Raw genomic sequence first — 18,696 nt, 5'->3', positions numbered from 1 at the left:
TATTTTTTATAATTCTCGATGTTTGTGGATGTCTATTATCTCTACATTGATTTTAGCCCAAAATGCCGTTTGTAAAATAGATGGGATTCTTAAAACATGTGTTGTGAAATGTGTTATGTATGTATCATTACTCGATTTAAGTTGAGATGTGGTACGTTTTCAGATTCACATGTATATTTGCACATTCACATGATGTTATACGACAGATGTGCCGTAAAATGTGGAGGAATTTTGTTTTGTTTTGTTTTGTTTTTTAAACAAGCATAATTTTTACAAAACTACGCACTGGTGTATGTGATTTTCGATTAAATTTTTCAGGTATCAAGTTGATCTATTTGTCAATATTTTGTTCGTAGTTGAAATTGTAACATCAATTCCAATAATGGCTTGACGCGTGTCAACTTATTCGACACCTTATAATAATAGAGAGATCTCATTCTTAGAAACAAAAACAGCACATCACCATTAACGATGATTTTGAATATTTTATATGATTATAGAAATTTTAAATTATTTTTATATTTTTAATAATTTGTTTAGCCACATGACGTGTCGTTGTTCTTATTAAAGATAATTATAAACCCAAAACAAGAAATAATAAATTTGAGATATTGAAAAACCAAAAGATAATCGTGCATATCTAAAAGAATTTTTATTTTAGATAATTATTCTGTCTACATAAGAGTCATACAAAAATAATTTAAAAAAAAAAATCAAAAGTACCTATTTTATTGATGTATTAAAAGAAATCAGTCATTACAGCATCTTTCCTTTTATGTGTGTATATATATATATATATATATATATATATTTTTTTTTTTTTTTCTTTCATTTTGTATATCACTAAGTATTTCTATAGGGCATTCCTCTATCCACACTCTCTCATCAGTATACTTAGAGTATTGGCATTGGCTTCATCAAAAGCCTAGCCAAATATAAAATTTGATGAATTTCATCAAAATAGAGCTGCATTAGATTAGTCAAATATATAAGTATGAAACTTTGAGCTACAGTAAATGGATAGGTTTCTTCAGATTTGAAGGGCTACTATTCACTCATCAAATCTATTTTTTATTCACTTTTAATCTCCAAAAGTCTTTTTTATTCATGTTTAATCTCCAACCGTCTTGTAATAATAATGTAAAAATCAAATTAAATTATTAATTGACATATGATTAATGTAATTGTAAAATATGAAAAAAATTAAAAATATTTTTATTAAAAAAATAATATTATATTATTATTTTGATGAATTCAATAGCTAATTCAATGTGAAGTTATGGCTAGGAAAATTTTGGATTTATAGAAATCATGTACTTTTTATCAAATTTTAGAGATAATTTTGATGAACCTAATGCCAATGCTAATTAAAAGCTAGTTTTGACAGTATGAGCAACAATATTTGCCTCCCTATAGACGAATCTAACTCTTCAATTCTGATTACTCCTTATCAATATTCTTGTATCTTCAACAATAGTTCCATAATCTGCCCATATCTCTTCCATTCCACTTGCAGCCTTAACTACATCCTGTGAATCACCTTCTAGTATTACATTTGAAAATCCCGGTTCAACACACAAAGTAGCAGCCATTCTTAAAGCTAAAGCTTCAGCCATGCTTGGTTTCTGCACAAAATTCACAACAGAGCAAGGCAAACCAGAACCTCACCACAGGAATCACGGATGACAACACCTAAACCCACTCTTTTCAGATCGATCTCCACTATCGCATCCCAATTAACTTTTATGGTAGTACGAACTGGCTTTTCCCATCTGTTTCACCTCTAACTTGACTCTCCACCTGCAATAGTTTCTATTGCAGATCCTGAGCTATATTGAATTCATTCAAATCTACCTTTGCAGCTTTAAGGACAGCTTTTTGTGCAGCAAACTTGGTCTCAAACAACACAACATTCCTTCTAAGCCAAATTTTTCTCAGAACAGCAGCTACTACCTCTGGCCATACATCCGAGGCTGCAGGACAGCTACAGAGGGCTTGTATAGTTGTTTCTATCTCTATCTTACAGATGGGACACATACTTGACTTCAGAATTTGTTTCTTGACCAGGTTATCTCTTGTTGGCAGCAAGTTATTGTAGGCCTTCCATGGAAAGTGTTGGTAAAATTCACAATAATATAATAAAAATTATAATTAAATTAAAATTAAGACGAAACTAGTTTGGACTGAGGTATGGAAATCTAACTCTCTTTAAGAATATTTAAGCTCTCTGCGGTGTACAAAGTCTCAAATTAACCGGTGCAACAGAAATCTTCTTGACTTGACTCATCCAGAATACAACAGCTCAATTGAACGTCTTATAGTCCGAACCAACTCTTCACAAGTGGTTGAGCTCAAAACTCTACCAAAACAATATATTTCTTTTATCTGGAAATACTCTTAAAAATATATACTCACTAAACTTTTTTTTTTTTTTTATCTCATTTTCTCTAAAGTATATTACTCCGTCGTACCGAAGGACCAAACAAATATATATAATTTGGACAAAAAAGGACTCTGGACATAGGAGACATAACAGGAAAAAACAATAAAAACAACCAACTTAATTAGCCTCTTAAAAGCAATATTTTGAATACCGTACCGGATGTCGTACCGGTCAAAGTACTGGAATGAAATATTTCGATACCGGTATCGTTTCGTATACCGTTTCAGAATAGTTGATATATGAATAAATTATATATAAATATATATATATAAATTATAAATAGTCTAGTCTGAATTGTGGGTAAAAAAATAAGTTTCTAATTTGAAAAAATGAAAAAAATAAAAAATAAAGCCCTAAATATTGGCCGGTACAGGCAGAAATATAAGCCGGTACGGTCGGTATTTGGGCCAGTACGAAATGTATATGATACCTGTACCGGCGGTTACGGTACGAAATTAAAACAAGAGAAATACTTTAGCCACAAATGAATTATACAAAAACAATCCCACAAACTGATGTGATTTGATGTGGTTCGTCAGATTATAAAGTTATTTTTATTATAAGGTTATTTTTATTATAAGGTAGATCTAACGGATCAGATGAAACTACATCAGTTTATGAGATTACTTTTATATAGTTCATTTGTAGATGTAGCAGTACTCTTAAAACAATGCTTAAAAGACCCTTTGGCCTTCAATGCCAACGTTCTTCCCAGAGAAAAAAAAAAAAAAAAAAAAAGGGGCAACTAAACAATAAAAGGAAATAAAACGTTTAGAACGTTAAAGAAATTAAACTTACAACGACTAAGGCATAAAACCGCTTGAAATCAAAAAACGGTTTGAACACTTAAGGCCCAGTTTGTATTCGTAAGTCATCTCAACTCATCTCACTATTATTCATTATTATTCATCAATTTTAATTCACAAATCTCACTACTATTCACAATTCATCTCACTACTATTCACAACCCATCTCAACTCATCTCAACTCATTTTTAAATCCAAACGATACCTTAAAGACCAAAACTCTCCCCAACGACAATGTTAATATTAACTACCAACAAAATATGAGAGAAACTCAACGGTAAATAATAAACATTATTAAAAAATACCAACAGAAAGTGCTTCACTTTGCCTTGAACATTAAAAGCCTCCATATCGAGTTCCATTCGGATTCATCACCTCTTTCCTTAGATGCTTCCCCTAACTTCCTTCTCTTTCTCCTAAACTCCAAGTGATAAGCATTTTTAACTGTAAACATATCATCCTTTGCCCAGCCCGACACCATTTTATCACTGACCCATCTACTAATCTGAATGCTACATATCAGACCCACTTCCTCTTCTGAAAACATTTCAGATAGCATGTCTCTCCTCCAAGTGCCATCTGCACTATTCATAAGTTGCCCAACCTTTGCATCACTAGGCAAGACACTTAATGGGATTGTACACGATTATGTATTTGATGTGGAAGCCATTTATCCCTCCAACTCTGCACTTTCTTCCCATCACCCACCCTCCATGCCAAACCCTCTTTCACAAGGTCTAAGGCTGACCACAAACTTCTTCACAACTAAGACTTGTCAAGACTACTCTTACAAAAATAATTTTACACGTTGATGTATTAGTTTAAAACACTGCTTGTTATACCAAGAGGTTGATGGCATATGACCTGGTTTTCCAAATAGAAAACCTGAGTTCCAACCCCACTTGTTAAAAAAAAAAAAAAAAAAAAAAAAAAATTCTTATCACTTGTTTCTTTAAGGTTCCTACGCTCAACTCTTGTATCAATTTTTATTATTTATCCATTTGGCTTTCTCACCTCTTAATTATTCTACGGATCGAGGACTAGTTATACTAGAAAGACAGCTAAAAGGCATATGAACAATTATGCACACCCTGTCTGGAAAACAAGCATTCTTACTTCTTGGCCTACCCGAACATAAAGTTAACTACTTCTAATGATTAAGTTGAATCTCCAATCAGCACCAGGGAGATGAAGGAAAGTATCTAGCACACTCTCTCAAAAACAGAGGAAGGACAATTTCCGACCACAATTGTTCAACATTGAGATGAAAAAGGGAAAGAACATCTTGAAATTCTACTCTCCAGGTGCAGAAACACCTTGCTTCAGTCTCTCCTTCCTCATCTTCTTCTTGGAGATCGGCTTCTTTTTCCTTGGAGGAAGGGTTTTTTGTGCATAGATGTAAAGTACATAGTTTCCAACAAGGAATATCAACAACAGCCCAACAACAACCAGCAGCACAATCAGTCCTGGGTTGAACCCTTTGGCTTCGGCATCCTTGATCACATTTTCCTAGACATTGCAACAGCAGATCATATTCTTGTGAGGACACATCACACAGAAAAAGACAAATAAAAAACTGAGATAGCCCACAACACAACATTCATGCAAGCAATCCAGGTTAGGGCCAAAAACATTAACATTTCCACTTTATTCTGCTTTGAAATATTGTTCAAAGATTTCATTAATTTAAACAATTGTAATGCATTAACAAATGCCCAGACTTGAGATTGGTTCCAGTATAAAAAACCTCTATTGCTACTTTTAATAAGCAATTCTAGGGCAGAAACTAACCCTGGAGTGGGTTTGGGGCTATATGAAGCAATGACAGATATCTAAAAGATCCACATAGCATTATCCTTGGCATCAGTTATACGCTACTGATAAATCTTAAAATTTTTATACGAGCACCTGAATCAACTCCGTGTTTGTTTTAGGGAAATAAATAATCCTTTTAAATTTGGAATTTGGTTCTGATTTTCCTGCAGGCTCACTGCTTCTATATAAGAAATAACTAATTTCTGATGATAATGAACTTCAATCAAATAGACCCTCTCCAAAAATTCTGCATAATTGATAATAAGAAGGAAGCAATGAATGCTATTTATTCTATGTAAGATTTTCTAAAATTTTTTATGATTGAGAATAAGAACAATAGGTCTATTCAAACTTGCAATAGCTTCAAACAGTAGACAGACATTAATGGTAAGTAAACCGGTTTAATATACATCTGAGAATTCACCATCCTTAATTGCAAGATGAGCATCTTCATGCACATCAGAATTTCCCAACCGATAAATCATGGAAGATTGATGGTAGAAGGCAAAAAATACAGAGAAAGGTAAACATAAGTACTATTTAATTTTTTTAACGTTCAAATCAAATAGGTAATTGCTTGTTTGGCTTACTTATCCAGAAAGAAAAAGGGCTTTGGACTGCAGCAAATCTTGAGTGAACAAAATATGGGGATAAGAAATAACATATATCAATGCCTACAGAGACAAAACAGTGTGGTGAAGATGAACCCAGAGACTCAAGATTGTTCTTCAAATGGAAAGGTGCATTTCTTACTCTCTTATCAAGAAGATTGAGAGCTCAAGATAGCAGCTTGGTAATTCAAAACAGAAATCTGTGATTACTGTCACAAAAACTAATTAGCCATCCAACAAATTCATTGATTATCATTTTGAGCTGAGAGCAATGTTCTCATTGATTAGTTGCTCAATTGGGTGCGTGCTGTGGGTATGCAGAGTTAATGAATTTCTGTACTTCAGATTGACAGAGTTTGTAGCTTGAAGTTTGGTGAGGGGATTGGAATTTTCACAGCATGGAATGATTTGGATTTCGATTGAGACTTTAGGTTGTTTTCCATAGTTTGTGGAGGATTAGCTTGTTTGGATATTTATATGTAAATAGTCAGATAATTCTCAATGAATTTGGCAATTTTGGGGGCATCATGGAATGATATTAAATAGATTCGGGTCATTGTATCAGAAAATATTCTCCCTATTAATTGAATTAATGTCACACTGGGATCAATAAATTTTTATATGTTTTTCTAAAATGTGAAAGAAAAATAATAAGCAACATATGAATCATAAAAAAAAAACCCACCACCAAAGATTACTAGCAAAGTGAAGGAGAAAAACATTTTGCCGGGCCTGAAATATGGTCATCCTGACGAGGATATGTGCCCATGACAATTAATCTCTTGACATCCATAGTAAGCAGCATGCAATTTTTTATTTATTTTTATTTTTATTTGCTGAATAAGCAACGTGCAACTCACTTGCTTAAATTGAATACTAACATGGACAACAATATCATGCGGAATAGAAGCAATTTAACTAGAAATTTTGCAAAAAATTTCATAAAACTCCAACAAATAATAAAACCAAGATGAATCAATGACTTAAATGAAAGGATTTCCAAGGAAAGGAAACAAGCATCCGCCTTTACAATTTTCTAAACCATGTTGAACATGTATCATAAATTTCCTCGAGCTTCAGGTTAAGATAACAATCGTGATAAATGGAACCACCACCATAAAAGATAACGTTTTCCCCGAATGTTCCCGGAAATATTCTATGCGCAAATAAGCACAAGGACTCGATAATCAATATGAATTTACCACAAATAGAATTTACGACAAATATAATCCTGTAGATCTTTCAATCAGAAACTTAAAACTTAATCGCATTAATACAGATCTCGCAAAACTTATCCAAAATTACGGGTTCCGTGTCCAAGCGTACCATGCGATCGAAGGAGGGAGGGACCTTGTCAGTGAAATCGAACTCTTCGTCCATGGCTGCGACCCAGACCCAAATAGATCGACTCAGTCGCTCGCTCGTAGAGGAGTTCCTGGGAGAGCTAACCGTACGAATTGGAACGAAGAAGCTTGGAGAAAACAGAGAGAGAGAGAGAGCGAGAGAGAGAGGAACGGAAAATAGACCCAGTCTGAACAGGTATTGATTGGTCCTGTGATTTATAATTTTATATCGCACTCCGGTGTAATTCCCTTCGTTTATATGACACTGCAACGATAACAAAATATTTTAAAATATTATCACATGTAATTAAACTTCTTTTGGCCTAACATTGTACGAATGGACTAACAATGCTTATTTTATCAGTTTTTTTTTTAAATTTTATTTAATTTTAAATTTTAAATTTTATAATTTTTTATATATCAATACATATAATGTTGTGAGTAAAATTGTAAATACATATGCACGGATAGCACCACCATAATGTTATATATATGCGCTTACAATTTTACGTACTAGATTTATTTTATCAATTTTCTTTGACAATTTAAATTTAAATTTCATAATTTTTAGCATATCTATAACTGGAACTTGAAAAATTAAATTTTGGGCATTTTTCTTAAATATAATTAACATTTCTCTTTAATTTAACCCTCAAGTTTTGATGTATTTCAGTACTTTGCTCCTTAAGAGAAATTATATAACAAAAATTATAATTTTAAAAAAAAACTAGCTCATGTTTTCTTCGTGATGTATAAGATATTTACCAGCTAATTGAAAATATTATGAGCTGAGCTCATCCAAATTCCAATACATCAAAAGTGTCATGTAATTAATTAGTTCATGTCAATAAGATGAATAGAAGATAGAAACTTCCTAATTAATTGTACCAAAATAGTCTAAAAAGGGTAAAAGAACACAAAGGCTTTGAGAAGGTTGAATGTTGATGTCTTTGGTCACATCCCTAATAATCAGGAAGTTTACTCAATATGTGCCTATCTCATATACAAATGCAACCGCCAATTGGAATGCTCGTGTCTTCTCCCCAAAAGGGATTTATGATATGAAGAATTGCTTTGGAAGCAAAACTCGAGAGCCATGATCTACCTCATGGATGGATGGTGATCTTGACACCAAATTTTACCATATAATAATATTTGTGAGGATATTAATAATGCATCTTACGTAAGAAATAGAATGGAAGAACTGTTATAGACACAAACAAATTATACAAAGTAAATCTACAAACTGACGTGGCCTTATAAAATCTGTCAGATCTACTTTATAACAAAAATAACTTTACAATTTGATATATCACATCAAGTCACATCAATTTATAGATTTACTTTTGTATATTCACTTTGTAACTAAAAGATTTTTCAATAGAATGGTAATATTTCCTTTGAGATATGTCACCTTTTTAGAGAGGGCAATGGTCTAGTGGATGGATGTAGGGCCGGGCTGCTAGATTTAATACATCTTTTTCTTCAGCTCTACAACTTCCAAAACAAATCTATGGTAATTTCTTGCTTCATAAATTTGGTTTACCGTCTTTTGGATTTTGGTAATTTATTTTTTTAGATTTGTTTCAATCCTATGTTGTATAGAAAAACTTTGTTTTTTGTCTTAGTTTGAATACTTGTACAGGTACAGTTAGTTTACAATTTTCATAAAAAGAAATGATAGTTACAGTCATGAATACGCAAGCGTCATGTAATCACTTTAAAAAAAAAAATAAATTTGAGATCTACTTGAAAATATAATATTTTTTTAATATTAAATCTCATTCTTGTTTAAAGCGACTACACGATACTTGCGCACTCCACGATTGCATATAACATTACTCTTTCTTAAAACTTGGTTTAGGGATTTTTGTGACCCACAAACCATTTTTTTAGGATTCATAAATTGGGATATTCGCAGAAAGGAACAATAAATTAGGATTCATCCCTTTATTAAGTGGATCACTATTTCACAACACTTTAGGTACAAGTTGGTTCTTCTTATTTCACATAGCATTAATTCTTAAATGCTATTCACATAGCGGCAATCCTTTCTTATTTCTCCTTGGTCTCCGGTAAGTGGGTTGTTCTCTGATAACAAAAGCACAGCCTTAGTGAACTGTTCGAAGAAGTAGTCATTATCATCAGCAAACTTCTGTACGAAAGGAGCTGTTGTGGGGTCAGAAACAAGCTGCGCATCCACAATGAGGAGGCCCTTGTGGCCTAAAAGGTTTTTGTAGTACATGTTATCCAATATCATTGGGGTTTCTCTGTCGTTTCTTGCATAAAACACTGCTTTTGGATCAGGAGTTGGCGTTGGGCATCGTCCTTTTAGGTATTCTGCATAGTTTGGGTCCAAAGTTGGGTCGACCGTGGGGTAGAGTCTGTGTACAAGATTGACGCAATGAACTCGACCTACTGAGTGAGCACCTGCATGCATGCATGTTTAATTTAGATGAATATTTCAGAAAAATTCTATAAATTGGACCTTTAATTTAATTTAAATTACAATAATGCAATCCAACAATGTTAAATTTGAGTAAGAAAGATAATGTTTGTGCAAATATTACTTGTTTTTTCTGTTGGGTCGACTTTTTCCTATGTCAAGTTTTCAAGATTTATAATGTATGTTAAGGTTATCAGTGTTGATTTCGTTACACAAAACCAAACTATCTAATTTCATTTCATCTCATATAATTATTATAACTTTCACAAACTATCACATAAAATATAATAAACAAGTCAACTTTTTTAAATCTTAAAACAAAAATTATATTAAAAAATTATATTATAACAATATTTTATCCAACTTTCAACAAAATATCTCATATCATCTTATCTGAATTGTATAAAGTAGTCTCGGAGTATGATTAATACACGAGACGTAATTCCAATCTATCATAAGATAAGATATCATTAAAAAACAGTACGTATTCATCATCCATACTTTCAGAATATTATATACTTGATAATTTTCCCAACCCGACAATGGACCATAAGTTTAAGAGAAATTATAGTTGCAGTCGTGAATATACAAACGCCATATAATCACTTTGAAAATAGTGAATAAATACATGACCCATATGAAAAGAAATTAATTTTTTAACAGTGAATCTTACTCTTTTTTAAAATAACTGTATGACACTTACGTACTCCACGATTATATATAGCATTCCTTTTAAATTTAATTATGAGTAGGGTCGAGCTTTGGGCTCTTGGGACCAAAATATTAGAGACCCTTTAAACCCAAAGCCGAAATGGGTAGGTTATTAGGTGGTGTAGGCCGGCCTCCAAATTAAGTCACTAGCCAGATATAGCAATCTTGTAACCCAATTAATTAAGACAAAATTAAATATAACCAAGAGAGAGAACAAGCCGTACCTAAAAGAGCAACCACACCCTCAACATCGAGTCCAATGGATTGAAAGCGAGAGAGCACAAGAGAAATGCTATCATTGTGATTAGGGATGGAGTCTTCAACCACTGTTGCATGGCTTTCCCTGCTGTCCCTCCTCCCAGTTTTCATTTCAATGAGTGGTCCTCCCAACTGTTACATATATTATTATATATACGGCAATAAAGCAAATGAGAGAGAGAGAGAGAGAGAGATACAGAGAGATTAGTTTGAGCATGAACATACCATGACTATACCATCTCTTGCAGAAAGAGCAACGATATCAGCGCAAGAAACTTGCAGGGGACATTCGAGCTCAAGTGCAGCCTTGATCGTTTGGACGTACTTGAAATTTCTCATCCCAAAGCTTCTTCCAGATGTTTTCTCCGATGTAATACCATTCACAGTCTCCAACAAGAGAGATGCATCGCATGACTATACATGATAACATGCAGCAAGATTTTTGTTAACGACTTAATTCCATAGTTTTGTCATCGATCTCATATATATATGTACGTAAGTACTACTTTGAAATGACAATATATGCATACCTTAACCATACAATCATGGAAGAGATTCCTAACCCATGAAACAGCTGTATTTCCATGTTTATAGTACAGATTGGTGACCTCTCGTTTGATGATCGCTTCGGCTTGTGGGCAACTTTGAGAGTAATAGTTCGGTTGAAGATCACATTTGCCTTTGTCAAAGACAAATTAAGGAGACAACTTGGGGTAAATTTAAGTCATAAATTCCTTTAGTTTGTTTGGCAAATGTTGCAATATCCCAAAGCATAAAGAAATTAGAAAGAAAACAAAGGAAGAGATCCACAGTACTACTGCAAGAAAGAAATTCTAACACAATATTGGTTATTATATATGAAAATACTTAGAACCACAAAAGTAAGTACAAAATTTAAAATAAACTGACGTATTTTTATAATAAAGTATATTTAACGTATTGGCTTGTGATCTTTTTATAGATCGCGATCTAGCTAGCTAGTACTTTTAGCTAGACAAGCTTCACCATATTTTAAATAAGAGAATTGTTATAGACATAAAAAGATTACACAAAAATAAACTTATAAAATAGTGTGAATTCACGTGATGTGTTAGATCTACTTTACATTAAAAGTAATTTTAAAATCTGATATATTGCATCAAGTCACATCAATTTATAGATTTACTTTTGTATAGTCTTTTTGTAGATAAAGTATTTCTTTTTAAATAATCAAGAAAGTAAAAATTGTGAGAGAAGGTTACCCAAATGAAACTGGAAGAGTATCAGTGAGAACAGAAATAAGAAGCAGGGAGAAGAATGATGCTTGGCTGTGGCCATCTGAGCTCTTAGACTTATTTCTTGGCTGTGTTATATCTCTTTGGAGCAATTATCGGAAGCCTTTATAGAGGGATGCGGCGGCGAAGTGCTTCTATGAGCCACCCCACTACGCCTCTTTGTTTGACCTTTGGGCTACACGCGCGTGACCCCACTTGAAGCCTCCATTAATAATACATGACGAAGTTTTTATTATTTTAATAGGAGATCATGCATTAAACATTTATTTATTTTTACAAATAATATAGACCAATGACATGCCATTTCCTTAACTTCACACTATATTATTAGATCGATCTTGGTGGGTGGGGATTTTCATTGAATTCTTACAGATTATTTTTTGCATATATAAAGAAAACTTCCCCGACAAGCATTAAGTACTTGTTATTAAATTGGATTGAGAAGTAGTGGGGTCGTTTGGATACAAAAGTGAGATAAAATCATCTGATCTTATTTCATCTTATTTAATTTTAGCTATTAATCTCACTATTATTATAAATTATTTCATCTCACTATCCAAACAGACCTCTTGTTAATTTGTATTTTATCCATCTTCAAGTACTCTTATTTCTATATATTATTTCATGATTTTTTTTTTTTAAAAGTGGCCTAATACATGGGTTTATAGATGACTAAAATGTTTATTCAAGAATATTTTAGTGCTTCAATGAACTGTTAAATTACCACACTTCATTAGATAAAGAGAGAGGAGAAAAAGAGAAACCATTAATATTTATGAATTATGGATTTTATTTCACTAAAAGAAGAGGAAAAGATCATCAAGTGAGTTTTAATTGATCTATATAAAGAGAAAATCAATTAATTTTATGAAAACACCTTTCTAATTTCTTTATCAAAATTACTAACTTTTTTTTTATAACACCTTATATATTCTAAACTGAAAGATAAAAATATGAAATAGGTCATAGATCAATGTTTATTGGGCAGTACTTAATCTTATTAGAGAAATTTACATGAACAATAACATATAAATATTGTACATATAAATGTCGCTTGTTTATCTTATTTTCATTCTATACTACCATTGGATAAAAGCTCTAAGTTATATCCTAATCATTTCTTTCTTTACAAAAAAGTTATGAAAAAACTTTATTATCTTAACTGATAGGAATATTTAGATTCAATTAGTTATATTTTTTTTTCACATATCTATATATACTCTATCAATATTGAATTGAGTTCAATATCTTATTAATAGTATCTTACTCAATCCATTATTAATAAATTAAATCGGATAGACATATATTAATAACTTGTTTGGGATAGCATTCCTAGCTTGAAATAGATCCAGAGTTACTATTAAGGCTAGTTTAGTTACACAAAATCAAACTATCTCATCTCATCTTATATAATTATTACAACTCCCACACAATATATAATAAACAATTCAACTTTCTCAAATTCTTAAACAAAAATTATATTATAACAATATTTTTTTTAACTTTTAACAAAACATCTCTTCTCATCTTATCTGAACTGTGTAACTAAATGAAACCGACATGCATGAATTTATTTAGTCTCTCAATAAATGATATCTTTAGATGTCTACTTTTATCGCAAACTAACAGCATTAACAATTTTATAAACACACACACACATATATATTAAACCCATAATTGAAAATTAAGAAGAATCGGATTGTATAAATTATTGCATGCATGAATATTTAAGCTTTGTGGGTCAGAATGTTTGAATAATTGAAATTTAATCATATTTTTACGGCTGAAAACTCGTTCAATAAGATAGCTGTTGTTGACTGAAAATTATAATTCTTCCAATTCCTTTAGAAATGATCATTATAACATGGCTCAGGTCCCAAATTAAGATACAATGCATGTGACCAAGCAGACCAGCCGCCCCATGACTTACTTCAATAGATGGAAACCTGTGATATTACAGTTAGAATACCGATAATTTTTATTATTGCAAACTAAACAAACATTATAATATATATATATATATATATATATAAAATAATAATAATGATTTATCATTTTTTACTATTAAGCCATTGAAAATCGACATATTATTCTTCGTGATTTAAAATGATAATTTATTTAAAGAAATATTTTAGTCACAAAGATATTATATAAAAATAAACTTACAAACTGGTTTAGTTTAATACAGTACATACCAGATTGTAAAGTTACTTTTGTTATAAAGTAGATCTAACAGATCACATAAAATCACGTCAATTTGTGAATTTATTTTTATATACTCTCTTTGTGTATGTAGCACTTCATATTTATTTAAATAGTCCACATATAAAATTACTTAAAAATATACCACATGATCAGCAAGTACAATTAAAGATAATGAAATTTTAAATGAAAGTACCATCGACCCTCCTTAAAATTATGAATTTCTCATTGGATTCGTGGGATAGAAAGTTTTTATAAGAACTTGGTGGAATGAAAATATTAACCTTTTTAAAGTTGGAGTGCAATTAATGCCATTCCCAATATATAATACAAACCCTAGTGGAGTACTTAATTATACACAAACCACAAAAGTGCCATTTTCAAGCTATAGCTGCGGAAGCACTTTGGTATAAAATCAGTGGGTAATCCAATATATTTATAATAATAATCTAACATACACATGAAGTCATGGTTGGTAGTGCGTCTAATTAAGATGGAATGGAATATTATTTATATTTTTTCCAATAAAAATAAATTCATAAATTTCAAGTCAATCCAAAATGATCATGTGATGGCCGCTTCTTCAGCCACAAGTTATTTTGGCCATTTTCTCTATTATTGTTTGGATCAGATCCGTACATTTTCTTCAGCCACAAGTTATGAGCCGTACAGGTACAAACTATAGATTAATATACTTACAGAGTGTCAATATTAATTTAACAAATTCGTCTAAGTATTCAGCATGTTCTAACTTGTGTTTTGGTTGGTCGACTTTAATTTCAGAGGCGATTTGTTCTCCATTTTAATTTTGGCAAAAAATTAAAAAACAAAAGCGAAGTCAAACCAGTACCGTTGGTTGTTCATGACAGAATATTATCCAATTTTAGATGTAAATTTATTTCATATTGTTATTATATATTATTGAATTCGAAGCTTTCCTCACTCTTAAGTTTTGGCCATTAATGTTTTATTTTAATATTGATCTCATATCATATATAATATGATAAATGTTAGATAAATTCTTAGGATGTATAAGTTTCATACACTTTTTTTGAAAAATGTAGAGTTTGTTATTACAAAAATAATTTTTTCATGTAGATCTCAAATTTGTGTGCTTTTGTTTTTTTGATAAAATGAATGCATAGAACTTACACTTCCTCAGACTGCACCTAACATTTCTTATATAAAATATGAAGAACCATATAAGTAATATCTCAATGTTATAATTTATAGAATCAATGAGGGGTGGGCAATGCACCCCTGGGGGCGGGGTTCCTGTCCATCAGATGCGAGCAGTTGGGTATCTACCCGAATCTTTGTAGCCAGGGGTGGGTGTGGGCTGGGCCAAGACCCACTCGTCTTTTCCCCAATCCGCCCGCATATATAAATACACACACTTATATTTAAACGATGCCGTTTTAGGTATCTCCAAAACGACATCATTTTAATAATCCTAGTAAACACAAAACTCCCCCCTCTAGAACCCACTCTCTAACTCTACCCTCTCTCACTCTCTTTTCTAATCTCTCAGCCCTCTCTCTCTCTCTCTCTCTCGTCGTCCCCTTTGCCGTCATCGTCAAGTCCGCAACTTACGTCGTCTTTGAGCTGCTCTCTCAAGTACTTAGCCTCTGTAAGTATCTCGAAATCAAAAACCCCTCTAGAAATGTTTTTAGGCTTTCAATGGACTATGGAGGATGAGATTGATAAATAGATTTGGAGAATGTGATTGTGTTTTGTGTGTTGTGGAGATTGGATTGTGGTTTGTATGTATTGGACAATGGATTGTGATTGTATTTTGTGTATATTAATTTATAGTTTCAATCCAAAATCCTAAATTATGTCAGGGTTTCTGATATGATTTGTGATTTCAATTTTGAAGCCCCATTCTGTTTTGGGATTGGGACTTCAAAACCGAGACCCAAAACACATGTAATGTTCATGATTATAAGATTTTGATTGTTGTGTGGTTTTGCATCATGTCAAGTATTTGTAAGTCAATGAGATGGATAGTAAGTAAAGTCCAACCCCTAGCGTTGGTACTAGATCCACTACCACTATCCCTACTCGTACATTTGATTTATTGGGTGATGAAGTCATGCAATATATCAAACACTTTGATGATGATGAGCCATTGGGATGGCTTAGGGATGATGATTGGACAGTAGTGGGAATCTTTGTAAATTTTTTTAAGCTTCTCTATGAGGTCACAAACATTATTTATTGGTCTTTGTACGGTACATCCAATGATAGCAAGTATATCAGGTGAAAGAATGATTAGATAAAATGTACGAGTGACCAAAGCAGGCTGCAAGATGTGGCAATTAACATGCGAGCTAAGTATGATAAGTATTGGAGAGATTTGAGTAGGATAAAGTATAATCATTTTTCTAATATGTTGTTATTGTTCTTGACCTATTGTACAAAATTGATGGCATGGTATATGGATTGGAAATGGTCACCCAAACGGTATGGGTGAATCATATTGCAGCAAAGGTTAAGAAAACCCTCTATAGATTGTTTGATGAGTTTGTTGCACTCAAGAGTGGTAATGTTCAGGCTTTTACACGTACTGCATCACCTCCTCCCGAAGTTAGGGGTTTCAAAAGGCGTAGGTGGCCAATCGGAGTTGGATAGATACTTGGCAGGGGAGATGCACCCATTTACACGCCAATTTGATATCTTATCTTGGTGAAATGTCAATATCTTTAAGTATCCCATCCTTGGAGACATAGCCTGTAGTATTTTGGTCATCCTTATTACAACTGTAGCTTTAGAGTAGACCTTGCAGTTAATTTCAAATTCAATTGTTGTAGGAATAAGTTTGAGAAATGAGGCTACGTCTACATGGGCCACAATATGACTTTGATCCACCATTATCATTGGTTTGTATAATTTGTCTCTCATTTATTTGTATTTTTTTATATATGTATATGATATTTGTAATTCTATTTTTTTTTTCAGGTTTTATAGTCTCAGTGTCACATGCCCAGTCCTAATCCGAATAATCTCATCCTGATCTCAATCTCATCTTGGTTTGTACTTAAGGCTGCATTTGAGTTTTGAGGTGATTTCAAATGATATAAGATGATTTGTGAATAATAATATTTTATGGGTCCCATTGAGATGTATTTGAATGTAAATATATTGAGATATATATTTAAATATATGAAGTAGGTTGAGATAATCGTTTTAACTTTTTTTTTTTATGGAAATTTTAAAAAGTAGTGAGTCTCATCAATGATTGGTTTGAGATGAGTTGAGTTTATTTCAACAACCAAACACATACCGCTTTTTAACTTTTTTACATATCTATATAATATTTGTATTTGTGATTTTTTTTCATATTTTATAGTCTTACTTGTCCAACCCTAATCCCAAAGTTCCAGTGATCTAATCATGATAGAAAAGCCTACAACCAGAAGTTGATGATCTCATCTTGGCTTGTACTTGTAGTTTTAAGTTTTTAAATTTTTTACGTATGTACATATTTTTTGTAATTCTAATTTGTTTTCTTATTTTTTTTTCTAAATTTTATAATCTCACAGTATCACTTGCCCACCACCCCCAAATTTCAATCTTAATCTCAAAATCAATGTCAAATGATCTCATCTTATTAAAATTTGTTATTTTTTTGAAGGTTGTTATTCATTTAAATTATTTCAAAATTTGTAATTTTTTTAATAGTTACTAACTTACTATTTAGAACTTTGAATTTTATGTTTTATGCTTTAACAAGTTTTGTTTCATTTTTTGTAATATGTATCATATTGTTTTTCAATTTTTCAAATTTTAATTTAGGCAATTTCGAATTGCATATGGGTCCAAAAATTTTAACAATTTTTGGGCACAAAAATAAGTTCAAGACCCAGTGGGCCATGAGCCAGTTTTGACAAAACGGGAAGCAGACGGACTAAGGGTCTAATCTGCCCCTTGGCACTCGGACAACGGTGCCGCCCACGGGGTCTTGGAAAAGGGCACTCCCAACCGGGGGTGCGAGTAGTACCCTAGAATCAGTCATATTCTTAATAGATCTCATTACTTTTTTAAAACTATGTAAAACCATCATCTTAAAAAGATTTTATACTATTCATAAAACTTGCTTATATCTAAACATCAAATTCCTTATAATATGTTTTTCACACCAGCTTGTGAATAGAATGACTCTATATATAATGAGCTACTTTTCAACAATAGCCTAACCCAAAAGCCGAAAGTGGAAGGAAAAATAAATAAAAATCGTAACATCAAGCTAGGGACCAAGAGTGAACATAGTCACAATTTAAATCATCACAGTTTAAAAAAGCAATGATTAGCTTAGAAAAATAAGATCTAACCCATAGTTAAGAATCCATATACCACAAAATCTAAAGTACTAATTAATGTTGACTGCCACAAAACCACACTAACCCCTAAAACAAACCCACCATTCACGCCAAAACACAGGCCACCAGGGAAAGCCCATCACCACTCATTTCTTCTTCTAGATGCCTTTAGTCCATTCCCTTGATCACCACCAAAAAGTTAGGGTTCCCGAATCAAAGTTCCCAATCTCATTGCTCTCAACATTCTACAGATAAACTCATCATTATTTTTTTTTTATTGGTACTCCTCCATTATCATGTACAAAGCCATGATCTCATCTACATCTTCACCTCATCCATTCCTTTAATTTCCCTGCAAGCAAATACTACAAGAGAAATGTTATTCTAAGGCTTCTACACCACATGCAATTCACATACATAATTTAATTTATAAAATTCAAATTTTAAAATAAATAATGCTACGTA

The 18,696-nt window shown here is 32.2% G+C and overlaps 2 protein-coding genes across 2 annotated transcripts; both read right to left on the bottom strand.

Annotated features, from left to right (window-relative positions):
* Nucleotides 1-4,345: 4,345 nt before the first annotated feature.
* On the bottom strand, nt 4,346-7,241 carry LOC121264448 (DNA-binding protein S1FA-like). The gene is made up of 2 exons (XM_041167616.1): nt 7,002-7,241; nt 4,346-4,758 (listed from the first exon to the last, which is right to left on the bottom strand). The coding sequence occupies exons 1-2, from the start codon at nt 7,053-7,055 to the stop codon at nt 4,543-4,545; spliced, it is 270 nt and encodes an 89-aa protein (XP_041023550.1). The 5' UTR covers nt 7,056-7,241; the 3' UTR covers nt 4,346-4,542.
* Nucleotides 7,242-8,939: 1,698 nt separating this feature from the next.
* LOC121264446 (peroxidase 21) lies at nt 8,940-11,768 on the bottom strand. The gene is made up of 5 exons (XM_041167613.1): nt 11,675-11,768; nt 10,964-11,112; nt 10,659-10,847; nt 10,400-10,565; nt 8,940-9,448 (listed from the first exon to the last, which is right to left on the bottom strand). The coding sequence occupies exons 1-5, from the start codon at nt 11,748-11,750 to the stop codon at nt 9,042-9,044; spliced, it is 987 nt and encodes a 328-aa protein (XP_041023547.1). The 5' UTR covers nt 11,751-11,768; the 3' UTR covers nt 8,940-9,041.
* Nucleotides 11,769-18,696: the final 6,928 nt, after the last annotated feature.

This window comes from Juglans microcarpa x Juglans regia, chromosome 5D (assembly GCF_004785595.1).
Source record: "Juglans microcarpa x Juglans regia isolate MS1-56 chromosome 5D, Jm3101_v1.0, whole genome shotgun sequence".
NCBI classification, from domain to species: Eukaryota; Viridiplantae; Streptophyta; class Magnoliopsida; order Fagales; family Juglandaceae; genus Juglans; species Juglans microcarpa x Juglans regia.
Note: the sequence above shows the minus strand (reverse complement) of the source record. Positions and strands in the feature narration are given on the sequence as shown.